General features: G+C 32.7%; 1 protein-coding gene across 3 annotated transcripts in view; it reads right to left on the reverse strand.

The window, feature by feature from the left end:
* The window catches only part of Ola1 (Obg like ATPase 1), a 139,556-nt gene that overhangs the window by 55,600 nt on the left and 67,095 nt on the right, over positions 1-16,861 (reverse strand). For all 3 annotated transcript variants that reach the window (XM_026389565.2, XM_077798852.1, XM_026389567.2), the window contains one exon: positions 1,171-1,346. In XM_026389565.2, coding sequence (XP_026245350.2) covers positions 1,171-1,346 — 176 coding nt within the window. The remainder of the gene's footprint in view (positions 1-1,170; positions 1,347-16,861) is intronic.

Raw genomic sequence — 16,861 nt, forward strand, 5'->3', positions numbered from 1 at the left:
AATTTCTTCAGACAAATCTCTCCATTTTCCATTCTATACAAAGAGGAAATAGATGATTTTAAAAGTTAAAAGAAGTAAAGCAATTTGGGCTTGCTCAATACCAAGGAAAACAACAGTACAACACAGGTTTCTTTATCCCAAATCCAAGTGTTTTTTTAACCACCAGTTATTGACCATTAGTGTGCCCAAATTTAGAATTAATTCTGTAATTGATTTCTTCCTTAATACTGAAGTTTTGCAAATTTATTAAAAATAAATGAGGAAGGGGAAAGATGGGAAAATCACAGTTTCTAAAAATAAGAAAATTAAAACAAATGTATATATTAAACTTAATATAGAAAAATTAGAAAGAAATATCATCCCATGACAAAGATGCATTTAAAAGTAACAATGATTTTTAGAAGATATTAATAAATAAGAAAATGGACACCTAAGGCATGGCCTTTTTTAAAAAAAATAATTTTTTTTTGGTTGTTGTTGTTGTTGTAGATGGACAGAATGCCTTTATTTTATTTATTTTAATGTGGTGCTGAGGATCGAACCCAGTGACTCATGCATGCTAGGAAAGTGCTCTGCCACTGAGCTATACCCCAGCCCAGCATGGCTTTTTAAATGTAAAAGAATTCAATCATATTAAAATTAAAAACCTCAAAACTGATTTAAAACATTTATTACAATGTTACTAATAATATGCTAGAAAACATATCTGAAAAGTAATGACAATGATGCATGTTTTCATTCCATAAAATATAAAAATCATGTCTACTTAAAGGATGCACTCATTCAGGCAATCCCTATGGAAGACCAATTCTTTCTGTAAATCACTAATTAAAATCCAAGAAATTCATAACCTCAGTCATTTATTTAAATTTGGTGTTTTTCATCATAAAATCATACTTCATCAAACACTAAAATTCAAAGGTCTGCATTGTAACCACATAAACACTCCATATTACTAACTATGGCTTGCCAAGAACACATTATATAGACTATCATCATGACCCTTGGTTGCTCAAAAAAAATGAAGTTTCTCAAAAAAATTTTTATCAGTAATAACTCTTGCATTCTAAAACCCTATAACAATTAGATGTTTTATGTGCTTTATTTTTGTTATTTTTTTAAATTAAGAAAAAATTTAAGTTTCTAAAGAAGCTGTAAATTTTTACTTACATATTCAGGTTTTAGTTTTTTATCTCCTCCTCTCACAGCCACCTTTTCTAGTTTATCTATAATGGGCCCAATCATTTCCTCATCTTTAAGCTGAAGCTCTTCATGTATTATTTCTATATCTCGAATGGGATCTACACTTCCTTCAACATGCGTGATATCATCATCTTCAAAAGCACCTAAAATGAATTAAAGGGAAGCAATTTAATAAACAAATACAGAAGGTCATTATGATTAAAGAGAGCAGAGTGGAAGATTTTTAGATGTGAGCAAATAGGTTTAGTGAATAAATTATTCTGAATTGTATCCAAGTAGGACAAAATATTTTTTTTCCCATTTAGTAATAGCACTGACAGCAAAACAGTTCAAGAGCCTCAACATTTCAAAAACTGACTGAAATAAATAAGTAAAAGTATAGTCCTTACAGAAAAAAATTATGTTCCAGAACTACTGGCATTTCCAAGTTTGGTACATTAAAGGTACTGAATTCCAGGCATGAAAGACTGAAGTTCTAAACCACACTATTAGGGTTTCCAAGGGAAACCAGATTTGGGGGGGTGGGGGCGGCTGAAATCATCTGGCAGACCTCTTCCCTGCTTCAATCTACTTTATCACTGTGGTTCTGACGGTGATTAGATAATGAACCACTCAGACACACAATTTACACAGCAGCTAATTTCATCGGCCTGATTTGAGGGTATGGTTTTTAGGGGGCTATCAAAGAAGCAGATGAAGGTGCATTTGTCATATATGAGTGACAACCATTCACACTATCTGAACAAAATGGTGCTGGCCCTTATTAGAAACACATGCTATTATCACATATTTAAAGTGCAGTTGAAGCCATAATTTCAAATTGCCAACTGGAAACATAAGGGTAAAACAACCAGATATTACTGAAGCATGTGTACTGACTTTATGCCCTTTTGAAGACATAATGTGGCAACATAATTCAACTGGGATTTACTCAAATTACCAGATAAAGAACAGTATCACAAAAAAATGAACAAATACGAAGAAATATTATAAACAGAAAGCAATGATATATCCACAAAACAATAAACACATTTATAAACAAATTAATTTTATTAAAATTACCAATTTGATTATACTCCCCAAACAATATATTTTCTAACATAAAGTATCTTTACTTTCAAGAGAGGTATCATAGAAATTATAAGAGTTTCCTTGAGTTTGGTAAGACAAACAGTAAATATAGTTCATTCTTAGATACCAAAGACTTGGATGTTCTAAAGACAGGTTACAAAGAGTTTTAAAATAGCCAGGCATGGTGGCACATGCCTGTAATCCCAGCAACTTGGGAGGCTGAGGCAGGAGGATCACAAGATCAAGACCAGCCTCAGCAACTTAGCAAGACCCTGTCTCAAAATAAAAAATAAAAAGGGCTGGAATGTAGCTCAGTAGTAAAATGAGAAGAGAGAGAGGGTTTTAGAATATAACTTCCTAGAATTAAAAATAATGAAGTTGTTTGTATCCTAATGTGGATTATTCAGTAATAATAAGTATATTATTGCAATTAGAATGTAAGTATTTAAAATAATATTTGAGTACTTTTGGTATATAACTATCGCCTTATATAATGTCAAATACATACAAACAAAATTAGTAAGAAATAATGAGGTGTATTATATTTTACTAATAAGCACAATGGACCCCCCCCCAAGCATATTATTTATTGTGATGATTTGAGGCATCTTACACAAATGATACAACCAAACAAACAAATAAAAATTAGCTTCCTGGCAATCTAAGCAAAATTAGTAGCCTGGTCAGTTATAGAAATAATAGCCGTCAATGACATTCAGAATGAAAAATAGGGCCCAATGACTGACTATTGTGATGTTTTCAACAATATTTTTACAGTGCATTAGCAGACTTAAAATGGCAATTTCTTCATTATAATCCTCAATTTTAACCAAGTAGGTAACAGAGAAGGAGTTAGTGACTGTGATTCTTTTGGAAGTATATATATTATGTTTAGTCAAACTTCTTTGTCATAGTTGTATCTCACTTTTAACTTTTTATAATGAACACACTTTTTTTTTTACAAAAACAAATCATTCTTTTGTTTTTATTTAAAAACTATTTACTTTAAAAAAAATATTGATTTTATTTATTTATATGTGGTTCTGAGAATTGAACCCAGTTCCTCACACATGCTAAGCAAGTGCTCTGCCACTGAGTCACAACCCCAGCCCCCAAGTCATTCATTTTAAAACACAAGTAGCAAGTGTAAATCTTTATTTTTCAAATGACTGTTAGAAAATTACCCATAAACTAGGCTTAAATTATATTCTATCACAAAGAGTTCTTATCCAGGAATCCTATCATGTTTCCTCTCACAACAAAGTATGTCCTTTTTTTCAAACCATCTTGATTTCACTCCCATTTCCTATGCTTTCCCCTTCTCCTCTGCTACCTGGCAGATGACCTAGTCTTTCTCACTTCATAAGGAAAAATCATGTCATTTGTAGAGAACCAAATCTCCTTTCTGTTTTTCCTCAACCTTTTTCTTATTCCCAGCAGTAAAAAGGAAAACACTATTTATTATCCCTGGTCAATCTCTCTACCATTTCTGTTCTGGATCCTATTCCTTCCCACAAAAGCTACTCTGTAAATGAAATGTTTCTTGTATTTCTTGAGACCTCAATCTATTACGCTTCTTTCTCCTCTATTTGCATCATCTCCATTTTCATTAAAACTTTTCCAAGAACATTCAAGTAGCTTAAGATTCTGCATAAAATTGATTATGTCAGTTGCCCTGGACATTAAGTCCCACTCCAACAACTGTTTACTTTCCTCCAGTTCAGAGCCATACTATCTGAAAAGCTGTCTATGCATACTCTCTCCACTTCTTTATTTTCTATTTATAACTCAACCCACTGTAGTCTGGCATTTGCCTCTACATCGCTACCAGAAATCAATGTCAGAAAGGACCCCACTGATTTAGCCTCATAATGCTAAATCAAACAGCTATTCTTTAGGAAGTGACTGTTCGGTAGCATCTAACTTCAGAGCTTTGAAAGTCTCTTTCATTGCTCCTTTTAAACCATATTCTCCTGATTTTCTGCTATTTTCTCTAGCCATTTCTTTTGGGGTCATTCTTTTTTCTATTTTTGTGATACTAAGGTTGAGCCCAGGGATTCAGGAATGCTTAGCAAGCACTCTACCACTGAGTTACAATCCCAGTCCCTAGGTCATTTCTTTTCTTGCTGTATTTCCACATAAATGTTGATGTCTCTTAACTCTCTTCTCTTACCCCTTTTACATTCTAAGAAAATTTCCATAGAATTCTTCTGTGTTTCCAGTATATTTTGAGGCAACAATAAAATGAAACCAAAAGACTTTTTAGTTATATAAATGATTTCTAATATAAGACTATTCACGAAGTGAAAAAATGCAAAGTATCAATATTTATACTAAAGTTGTGAGTTAAATGATGAATTAGCTATTTTCAGTGATTACAAATGGACTGAAAATTGATTGGTTTACTCAATTCATAAAAGCCTGTTTTATTCCATAAAGTCCTTCACAGTTTTATTTATATAATCAGAAATAAAAATATATTTTGAAATCCAGGTCTTCAGAAAACGAATTGCTGTGTATCAGTTCATACATTTAGGTTGTATTCAGTTTTCAAAGAAAACATCCTTGGCTGGACAACTAAAGTACATTGTAAAACACCTGGTATATCTTTTCTTGCTGTATAAGTATAAGCTTTACAGCAATATTTTATAAACCATCTGTCACAGAAACTTTAATATGCCAAATAGCATGTTTAGAGTTTTTGTGGTGAATAAGAGGATATGGGGTCAAGATGGATCTATATGACTTGTGTTTTTTCTATACTCTATACCACTATAAAATGCAGAGATAAAGAATTATTTGGTATATTAACTTCCAGGCTCTCAACACATATACAAACCACTTAATTAATATTAACTAAGCAATGCCTTGCTAAATGTAAGTTTCCTCAATGAAGAAAGCTCCCTTGTACATCCATCAGTGTGCTAAGTCTATAAGAACTAAAAACAAAGATCAAAACAATAGGATTTTTGGTCTTAATAACATATAATCTAGTTGGGAAAACAAACTAACCTATTAAAAAGGGAGAGCAACACTCACTAGCAAGGACCTTAAATATAATTAATAATAGGTAATCAGCAAAGTCTTTAAAAATGAAAAAATGTTAGTATAGGTAAATAAGTTAAAGGACATGACAAGTAACAGGGAAAAGCACTGGATAAGAAATAAAAGTATGAAATAAACAAAACTCATTGGTCATAGTGAGAAATTGTATTGGAGAGAAGTAAAAGATAAACATTCATTACATCAGGTATGGGTGCAGGACAGGGAGTCCAGATATCAGTGTTAAGTCTGGATCTCATCTGCTAGTCACTAGGGAGCCAACAACGGTTCTTATATTAGTAATAAACAGAAAGCAACATTTTTAAAAGACCAGAAATAGGGAACCAGGTAAAAGGGAATTGCTGTATTTCAAATATTGAGAAGAATTGCACTAGGATATTGAGAGGAGACAAAAAGACAGGATAAAAAGTGAGAGAACTAAAGAAAACAATGTTATCTAGAGAAAATCAATAAGTAGGAGGTGAGGGGAGAGAGAAAGGGGGAAGAGGAGGGAGAAAAATCACCATAAGATTTCAAGTAAAAGGTCTTTATTTTCATTATTGTAAAGTCAATGTATGTAAAATTAAAAGCCCAAATCAGGAATGAAAACAAAAGGTGTTATGTAACCAAAGTATAGACTCTAAAAAAAAAAAAAGGAGAGAGAGAGAGAGGAAAAACATATTACACAAACGTGAAGATCTTAATAATTCAAAATTTCAGGATATCCTGTATGCTACATTATTTCATATTACTTTCCAGTTCGTTCTGTAAATAGTAAATGTTGGGAAAAAAATAGTAAATGTTGGGAATATCTATGCTGTAATCAAGAGTTCCACCAAAATCAGTAAAAGGCTTGGGGCTACATTTCTAAACCAGAAGGTAAATGATTAAATACAATGTTAAAAATCAAGACGAATATTCTTCTAAAACAAAACAAAACAAAATTTGAATCTTCAAATTTCCAGACCATTCTGCAATGCAAAGTCCCATCTTATGTCTAAACTCTGGTTCCCAACTTCTTTATAATTGTGTGTGTGTGTGTGTGTGTGTGTGTGTGTAAAGTGATGTCACTATGGTTGCCTAGGCTGGTCTCAAACTCTTGGATTCAATGATCCTCCCACCTCAGACTCCCCAATAGCTAGGACTATAGGTGTGTGCCACCACATTTAGAAGCTCATTAATATTTAAAGAGAAGGGAGTTTTTATTTGTTTTTTGTAGTGCTAGGATCACACCTGAAGCCTCAGGCATACTGGGCAAGCTCTCTAAGAGAACCATACTTGCATTGGCGATTTATTTAACACCTATAGTGTCATTCAGAAACACTGGAATATGCAAGTTATTATTTATTTTTCATAAATGAATGACAAAATTATTACACAGGAGAGGAAAGGAGAATGTAAGTTATTTATTGCGCATTCTAAGTGCTCTGACTTAGAAGTGCAGTTTAAGCCCCAATTTTCAGATGTACTTCAAAACTCTAAAGATAAAGTCCCTGACATCTTGACAAAAAAAAAAAAAAAAAAAAACACCAAAAATCTTGTTAATTATTTTCTCCAAAATTTAAGAGTTCGTTTAAACTAAAAACAATATTTTAAAAGCAGTGAATAAAAAAAAAAATTGGGTAAAAAGGATGAGATAAAGTAGGCGAAAAAAATAAGCAGGCATAAAGACATGGAAAAAATGTTAAAATTGGAACTTACATCAGTGTAGCATCAAGCAAAAAAGCTTTTTGGTTATGACTGACATCATTTAACCAACAAGAAGCAATACATTACAATATTATACAATATAATTCTTTTAAATGTATAGAACACCAGAAACTTCTGCCTAACAGTTACTGGTATTATACTTATATTGTAGATAATTAGACATCCGTACCATTAAGGAATCCTTACAGTCACTTAAAAGTTATGAATTATAACCTAGAGTCAACACCTGTACTTAATTATATTCAATTGCTCAAAGATTTTACATTTTTAGTTGCTGTAACATATCAACTCTTTCCAAAGAAGTAGGCAGAAAAGAAATACCTTAATGAGAACTAACATTCATTTCTCAACAAGATTTTCACTTCTTATTCTATATTACATGATAGACACTTTAAATGTGTAAAAGGCAAATTTAATCAATGATATTTTGAATTCTTACTAATTGAGATTCTGCTCTACTTCCAATATTGACCCAGTTACTTTTGCTATATTTATCCTTCTCGATAACAATCTCACTAACTTCCTAACAATTATTTGGTTTTCTGAAGGTAGAAAAAATCCCTGTATAATCTGGCCTGTGCCACCTTCCATTTTCACTACCACCCACTGTCCACAAATCCTTACCTCAAGCCAAATTCTCGGTAAGCCCTGAACATTCCTCCCGTCATTGTATTATTTATTGTCTATTCCTATTTTGATGCCTTAAAGATATGTGTTTTCTCTTATAAATTACATCCATCCTTAAAATGCATAGCTTAACATCACTCCATCTACAAAGCAATTCTGGAGAAGTTCAGATCCCTGCCATCCCTGACTTGCAGAAGAGCTGTAGAAACTTCTTTGGAATAAATTACAGTAAAAATGATGCTTATTAAATATATTGCCCTAAATATGACTTCTAGGTTAAACATATTACCCTAAAAAATGGTTTCTGAGAATTTTCCAAGGAGTAGTGTAAGGGAGAAAAAAGGCAAAGAGAGATATTAACAAAAACTAGAAAAATTCTTAACCAAACTAAAAAGGTTTGGGGACATAGCTCAGTGATAAAGCACCCCGGGTTGAATTCCCCAGTACCAGTACTGTTAGCAATCAATGAAGGGGTCAAATAAAGTTGCCATCATTCAAGAAACAGACTAAACAGCAAATCAGAGCTTTAACTTTTTAAATGTTGATACCCATAATACCACACTGTTGATCTGAGTTGGAGTTTCTGTTTTTTAACTTCCATGCTGTTACTCATCCTTCTAATGGAAATGTTCTTCCTCCCCTTTTCTGCCTTTCAAAAACTTGCATATACAGTATGTACAGTCTCGTTCAAAGCCTTAATTAAATGTCACCAAAATGACATCTCCATGACAATACATTCTCTGAGCATACCCTATATTTGAATTGCTACAATAATCTATTTATTTGATTTGTAGCAAGTACATCTAGTGTTAGAACAAGTGACTCTACTCCTAGTTACCTAAACCCTAGAATTATGTTGTGCCCCTGCCCCCCAACCCAAGACCATCCTAAATGTCTGTCTGGTTCCCATCAATCAATGCTTTGATCAGAGTTGATACACAACTGGGAATAAAGTAATGAATAAAGGAATCAATAAGTGCATAAATACTTCAAGCATTTACTAGCACTCAGAATTTAAAAAAAAATTGTTAGAGAGGAACTATAGAGTCTAGATAAAGCTAAACATGTAGCACAACAAAGGATAAATTTCACAGCATATGGTAAGATATACAACAAGCATTTCAAAGAAACCAGTGCTAAGCATATCAACCACATAAATTAACAAAGAAGGAAAGCACAAAACTTATTACAGACTGCAGACATAAGCAGTTTCCTGTACTTTATCTCTTCACATCTGAACTCAACTATTGGTGATGGATATTCTTTTAGGTTATAAAATGCCTATGAAGATTTCCAGAGAAGTGTTCTTGTGACCCTGCTTTTGCTCACTTGTTTGCCCACACTCCCTTTAAATGATTCTGTTATTTATGTATAAGATACATAAAGCTTGCAGAGGGACTGATCACAGAGTAGTGGATTGTTGAGTACTGAAAAATGACATGAGTTGGGCATAGTGGCACACACCTGTAATCCCAGCAACTTGGGAGACTGAGGTGAGAGAATCCCAAATTCAAGGTCAGTCTCAGCAACTTAGCAAGGCCCTCAGCAACTTAGTGAGAACTTGTTTCAAATTAAAAAACTAAAAAGGTTTGGGGACACAGCTCAGTGATAAAACACCCTGGGTTGAATTCCCCATTACCAAACAACAATTAAAAAAAAAACAAAAACAGGAAAATGGCCAAATCTTAAAAATACAAAACTGAATTAGCACTGAAGAGCAGCAGCCATGCTACCCAATGGCTGTAGGCCTGAAGGAGGCAGAGAACATGAGCAAACACAGGCACAGCTGTTGCCATAGGTGACTTATCAAGCATATCAAGTTTGTGTGGGAATGATCCTAAAAGTGTTCAGCTTTGCCCTATAAGAGCAGTACCTCATGTAGCTGCTCTGGATCTCTAAGGACACCCTCTAGTTCCCAAGAAAAGAGTGGGGACACACATTCATGAGGGCAAGTAAAGCTAAGAAATGTCCTGGCCACCATAAGGAAAGTGGTTGCCAACAAGGGCCAAGCCCCCTCTCCCCTCTGTACATTAAAAAAAAAAAGCTGAATAGAATCAGTATCTGCTTTCAAAGATGTTTACAATCTAATAAGGTAGAACAATCAGCACATAATAAATAAAAGAAAGTAAACCCAAGTGGAAGGTGAGACAGGGAGTCAGTATTCAGTACAAGTTGATGGGGGAAAAAAAGCCTCAAGGTTTCATGGAACACTAGTGTTATACAGAAGCCATTTGAAATTTAGATTCAGATTCACATACAGGTTTTTTTGTTTGTTTTTTTTTAAAGAGAGAGAGAGAGAGGAGGGGGAGAGAGAGAGAGAGAGAGAGAGAGAGAGAGAGAGAGAGAGAGAATGAATTTTTTTAATATTCATTTTTTAGTTCTCGGCAGACACAACATCTTTGTTGGTATGTGGTGCTGAGGATCGAACCCGGGCCACACGCATGCCAGGCGAGCGCGCTACCGCTTGAGCCACATCCCCAGCCCCTCACATACAGGTTTTGATGGAAGTACAAATTATTTTTTAATCCCATATTTAAGTGTACTGATGCTGTGAGAAGAAATAAATATTGTCTCTGCTTGAGTTTGAAACTGGTGTTTAAATGCTTGAAAATGTAAACAGTGACAGGTATTAATCAGTCAAGTAAATGGCTGGCTATTAATTTTTAAAATAACCATTTTATAGCCTTTGTTCATAATATCACTGGATTCTGACTTTTACTGAGTTTTCTAGGATACAGAAGGCAAAATAGAAGGAATGTAAAAGAGAGGACTCACCAAGAATATATGGTGCCAGAGAGGGTTTGACTACATCCACTTTACACAATGGGGATCATCCTTGGATCCAAACATACAGTACTATGAAAAATAGATATCCTAAAACCAGACAACATCCTTCACAAAATAATTACATCTCTAAATACAATAACCTACTGTTCTGAAATGGGACTAGAAACATGAAAGGAAGCATAAGGCCTGGAGAGATTAAGGACAGGCAAGCAAATACATTCTTTGTTTGTGGATTGTACAAGGTGGGTCACTGCACCCCACTAATCTTTCCAAGAAACCCATTCTAATTGGCCCAACAAAAGGAGGGATTTTTAGAATGCCTACTGTAATCTTAAAGTCCTTGACAGGTCACAAGATCGTCATCACCACTGATAGTTAAGCCAGAGCAAACAATCACCACCAGGTGGTGCCAAATCAAAGCCAGAACCAGAATGGATTTGGATGGGCTTGAACCTTGTGACATCCATCACACCCCTGTACCTATCAGTGCAGGTTTACCCGTCATTTCAGTCATCTGGTGAAAAAGTAACTTCACATTTTATGTAACTGAAACTTCTGGACCCACAAAACACTGTAGCAGAGAAGGAGTGGTTACTGTGTTATATTCTTTTGGGAAGTGGGGGGCAGTAGAACTGGATTTGTGTAACAATACTAGTTACAAATGAATGAATTTTTTAAAATTTGCTTTATGCCATTTCATTAATATAAACTCAGATACAGTCAGCAATAATCAGGAAATCATAAAGAAGAATTCAGTGTACAAAGAGTTAAGGCATAACTGATACTTTAAACAGTAAATATGAATATGATTAATGTTTTAAGGCTTTCACATGGCTCTACTAATTACCATGATCTTCAATTAAAGTGAAATGATATGGGGTTGGGGTTGTGGCTCAGTAGTAGAGTGCTTGCCTAGCATGCTTGAGGCACTGAGTTCAATCCTCAGCACCACATAAATGTAAAATAAAGATGCCCTGTCCACTTAAAACTAAAAAATAAATATTAAAAAAATAAAGTGAAATGATATAATATCACTAATCCCCCTGAAAAAAGTTATATGATTCTACTAAGCTCTTTTGTCTTCACAACTGTTTTGTCTTTAGAGCATAAAACATGGATTACAGTAATAAAGACAACCTCCTAACCCCCAATGTAAAATTGAAACCAAATTTTTTTTATTTTAAAAAAATAAATAACAGTGGAATGCATTACAATTCTTATTATACATATATACCATAATTTTTCATATCTCTGTTTGTATATAAAGTATGTTGACACCCAATTCGTGTCTTCATACATGTGAAACCAAAATTTTTGATGTTTCTCTAAGCTCCTTTAAGAATCTCCTCAAATTTTCCAGTGAAAGACTTCATGGAAACTTATTGCCTTGAATTTCCATTCTATCACCTCCACCACAAGATTTTTAGCACTGCTTATATGTTATACCTGTCAAGATCTGATGACTGTATGTTATGTATTCATCTGAACAGAACCACTACACTTAGTTACAGGCTATCATCAACCAATTCATTCTCTTGCTAAAATCAAGTCATCCAATTACTCCTTGACTAATCAAGGCTGTTTTGCCTTTTTCTTTTTTCAAAAGGTACTCAACAGCATAAACAGTTCACTTACAAGAAATGGAAAGGGGCTAATCAGCAGAATTATTGTTTTGCTGCTACAATTTGCAGTATTTAAATTTAGTTGCTGATTGGACTGAAAGTTTTATGATATAGCATATGAAACTAGTTTAATACAACTGTGATGCTGTGTAGCTTGTATTGTCTTGGCATGGCTATGTTGTTCTACTTTGTAATATTCTTTATTCTTTAAAATAAGGATATTTAAAGGTAAGTTTCAGTCTACTTTCCCCTGTTTTATCAACAAAGTTACCTAAACTATTAATTTCAGAGCATTATTTTTAAAGTTAACAACTGTGTGCATACCTACACATGTTTGTTACATGTATATAAAAACCAAAATCACTTAGATTGTTTTAATCCAGATCTGTTTTTGGCTTCTAAGCAACAAAAACTGAGCAGATATTATTTAATTGTGATTTAAGAAAACAAAGTTTATCTAAAACACATCTTAAGTAAGTTACCTGTCATAGAATAGTGAATGTTACATTTTAAAAATGGGGAGTATTTGAATAATAAGAATAATCTGAGGCTGGGGTTGTGGCTCAGTGGTAGAACACTTGCCTAGCACATGTTAGGCCCTGAGTTCCATCCTCAATGCTGCATATAAATACATAAAATAAAGGTCCATTGCCAACTAAAAAATATTTTAAGAAATATTTAAAAAGAATAATCTATACAAAAACTATAAAATTAAATTATTTTCCATTAGTATTGCTACTCGTATCTATACAGAATTACTGCAAGAATACATAACAAAGTGACTAAAACTGAAACACTAAAAGAAAATCTTTTTAGATTGTTGTTTATATTTATTATAAAAAAATAATTTAAAGAAAATTCATCAAACCATGATTGAAATAATCAGAAAATTTTGAAAAAAAATCGGGATACAGTCTTTTAACTGAGATTTCCTGCATTAAAAACAGAGACACCATAAGAAAGACAGTAGGATGAAGTAGATATAACTTTCCTATGCTCATATATGAATACACAACCAGTGTAACTCCACAACGTGTTCAACCACAAGAAAGGGATCAGAATTTTAATGAGTTCTACCCTGTATAAATATAATGTGTCAAAATACACCCAGCTGTCAAATATATCTAAAAACAATAAATAATTTTTTTAAAATACAGAAATACCTTAACCAAAATGACAAATTTGACTTTGTAGAAAGAAGTAAATCAATTTTTAATAAAATTATAAAATGTAACACTAAAATGTCATGGCATTTTAAAAACTTTAATCATGAACAAATTCTTCATGTTGTAAAACAATCTTATACACTAAACATCAACCAGAACATACATCAAAGAAGGAAAACACAACAGATGCAAATAGAATTAAAACAATTTCTGAGTCTTTTATATATGAATATAAACAAATAACATTACATGTAAGTAATTCTTCATAGGCTTATATTTTGCATACTAAGATGTATCTAGAAATGAATTCTATACAGAATTATAAAACTATACTTTCACTATATGTCTGATAGTCTTATTCAACACATACATAAACATTTCAGAAAAGTCTTAATTTCACAAATGCATTGATAAGGCATGTCAGTACATTTTAAATGATCTTTCCATCAACTTAAAAAATGCTAACATTTTAACTAATTTTTATAAAAGACTCAATCTGTATGTATGCTGAAATTCAAAGCAGCAAGTAAATTAAGAACCAAAATAAATTACAGAGCACTAATATTCTTTTTCTTTTTTAGAACTTACATTCTTTAACGAATATTTCTCAGAGCAGGCACACCTGCCAACATATTAAAAATAAGTAAAAATCAACTAAAGTGATAAATCAAATGCCATAGTAGACTTGACTTCTTGAGACAGCATTTTCAGCCGTCTTTTGTGGCTTTGTTTGGCGCCATAGTCCTTTAAGTTTTGTCTTCATAAAGCCCTAACTAGTTGTAATCATTTGCAGCCTAATTGTGGACATTTATCTGCTTTTCTTATGCATAGAACATAGCTATTAAAGCTGAATGGTGATGGTGTGAAGTATAGGTTAAATTGGGTGAAATTAAAGCAAATTACTCCGGGATGTGGAAATCTGAAAATAGAAACCACCAATGATTTGCAACCCTCTTGATGATCAGCTTCACAGAACCCTAAACGACAAGAAAACTTACATATTTTAAAGTTAACTAGGTTTTTAAAAATAATATGTATAAATGTATTTTTAACTACATGTACTGCTTAGAAATGGTGGAAAGATTATTTGTTTAACTCAGCTGCAATGTTAAAAAGATCTCAGGTTTCTATTTTAAATAGTGTAGTTCATTTTTAAAATAAGATTTCTTTCCTCTATACAAATTTTTACTTTCAAGAATGCATCCAATTATATTAAAAATAATAAATACAATATTATGTCTTATTTTGGTAAGTTTTAATTCTGAATAAAAATATTAACACTAGGGATAATAAAGACTGAACACTGAAGTTATCATAACAAAAGCAAATTAACAATGTAAACATAAGTATTATATCTATACAGTTATTTATGCATGTCATATATAAATCTACAAGTAATTAGCATAAACATGTATACACAGAGACCTAGCAATACATGTAAAACATCAAAATTTAGGAACTTTATTTTTATTTATCTAAAATCTTACTGCTTGACTCACAGATTTGGATAAAGACAAAAAAGACATATCCATTTCCACCTTGCACGTTCTTTTAGGCAATCAAGTAACATAGTATAAAAATTTTACCAGATCATAATCTAGACAAGCTTACTTTAAAGGAGAAAGAAAAACATTTCATCAATGAAATGAATATCTTGCCTTCTTTTATTGACAGCTGCATAAAAAGTCCATTTTAGGTATCTGAAGGGAGACAAAATTATATGACATTGCCCATACCTTCAAAGAGCTTATAGTCTAGTTGGAGACTAAAGTAACTAACCCACAGCTCATGAAATGGTATCCACATAAAGAGGACTCCTGATCTCAGAGATAAGACAGAAAGAGGAAAAGGAGGACGAAGGTAGGAGTTTCACAGAAAATATGACCCTTAAGGTACAAAACTTTGCCAGAGGTAGGCAAAGACAAGGGTGAAATCATAAGGTTCATGTAAGACACAAAGTATAAACCTGTCTGAGGAAAATTTAGGAAAATAAAAAAAGTGTGCCAGAAAATATATTAATATTTACAAAAATGAAAAATCTTGAATAACCAGGTAGAAAGTGGAATTCTCAGGAAGGCATGAATATTTTACAAGAGGCAGTAATATAATCAAATGCAATTACTCTCAAGCAGTGATACGTCTAATTTCTCAACAGCCATATCAAAATTGAGAGTGATATGGCAAAAATGTGGTCCTCTGGAATATTACCAATATCACCAGATACTAGGATTTTCCCTTTGCCTCATACCAGGCTATGTAGGTACTGCATCCTACTTAATAAATTTGTGCTTATGTGTTCATTATCTTTATGTTTTACAGTTAGCATAATACAAAACTCAGTATTTACTATAATATTCAGCTACTGGTAGATTTTCATTTGTGTGTATTTTAAAACCACAGCAATGATATATTCATAAAGAATAAAGAATATTAAGTTAAAATTTAACAAAATGCATATAATTATTTCCTACTTTGTAGAAAGTAGACTTTCCACTCCCCCTGTGGTATAGAACCCAAATCCTTGGACAAAATTACTATGGGATATAGAAATGATTGAGAACTGTGGCTCTTGAACGAAGAAACTGGAGGAAGAAGAGAATAGTGATTCACACTGATCAGAAACAAAACTCCAATAATAATTTATTATTAAGGTCATTTAAGTGATGGTGGAAATATAATGAAGAAAAAAAGAAGAGATGCACTTCCAGAAAAGAGGAACAGAACTTGATGATGGATTACATGAATAATATAAAAAACATCTGTATTATCTTTCAATAAAAGTATGAGTCACTGCTTAGAAAGCTAACAAAAAGGGTGGTTCCCCTCTTATTTGGAGTACAGAGCTATTATACTTAACCAAATAAATAAAGACTCTTCAACAGAAAAAAAAAAACCTTTAAAAATACTGTATTTAACAAAATTTTGGATCTATACTCTGACATCTTTTTCCCATAAAAACAAGCATAGAATTGGCACTAACCAAATCAAAGAACGAAGATACAACTGAAATGAATTTGAATACAATTCTGCTTTATATCAGTTTGTTTTCATGAACAATAAACTTTGCCACATATTTAATGAAGAAGAAACATTTTATTTTAGTAATGAAATTTTATCAGAATTATATTGCTTCAATTCTCATAATAATGTGATATTTTAAACTAGTATTATGAGGTATAACCATGACAAGAAAGATATTTTCCAGTCAAAAAACAAAGTATAGGGCTGGGATTGTGGCTCAGTGGTGGAGTGCTTGCCTGGCATGAATAAGGCACTGGGTTCCGATCCTCAGCACCACATAAAAATAAAATAAAGATATTGTGCCCACCTAAAACTAATAAATAAATAAATAAATATTTTGAAAAAACAAAGTAAATTCGTTGCTAATTTTTTTTTAAACTTTAGTGGGCTCTTTTTCTCTCTCCAAATTAACAGACCTACAAATCAAAATGTTCAAGTTTGGCACTCATATGTAACATATTTGTTGTTAACTCCCCAACATTATAGCCTCTTCGAGTACCCCAATTTCTTCTCAGAAATTTCAATGGTTTCAGGTTAGATTATTCTATTTGCCCACAATGACAAGCCAAGGATTGGACATGTGACCTAAGCTGGCCCAATTTTTTAAAACTG

Source organism: Urocitellus parryii, chromosome 1 (genome assembly GCF_045843805.1).
Source record: "Urocitellus parryii isolate mUroPar1 chromosome 1, mUroPar1.hap1, whole genome shotgun sequence".
NCBI classification, from domain to species: Eukaryota; Metazoa; Chordata; class Mammalia; order Rodentia; family Sciuridae; genus Urocitellus; species Urocitellus parryii.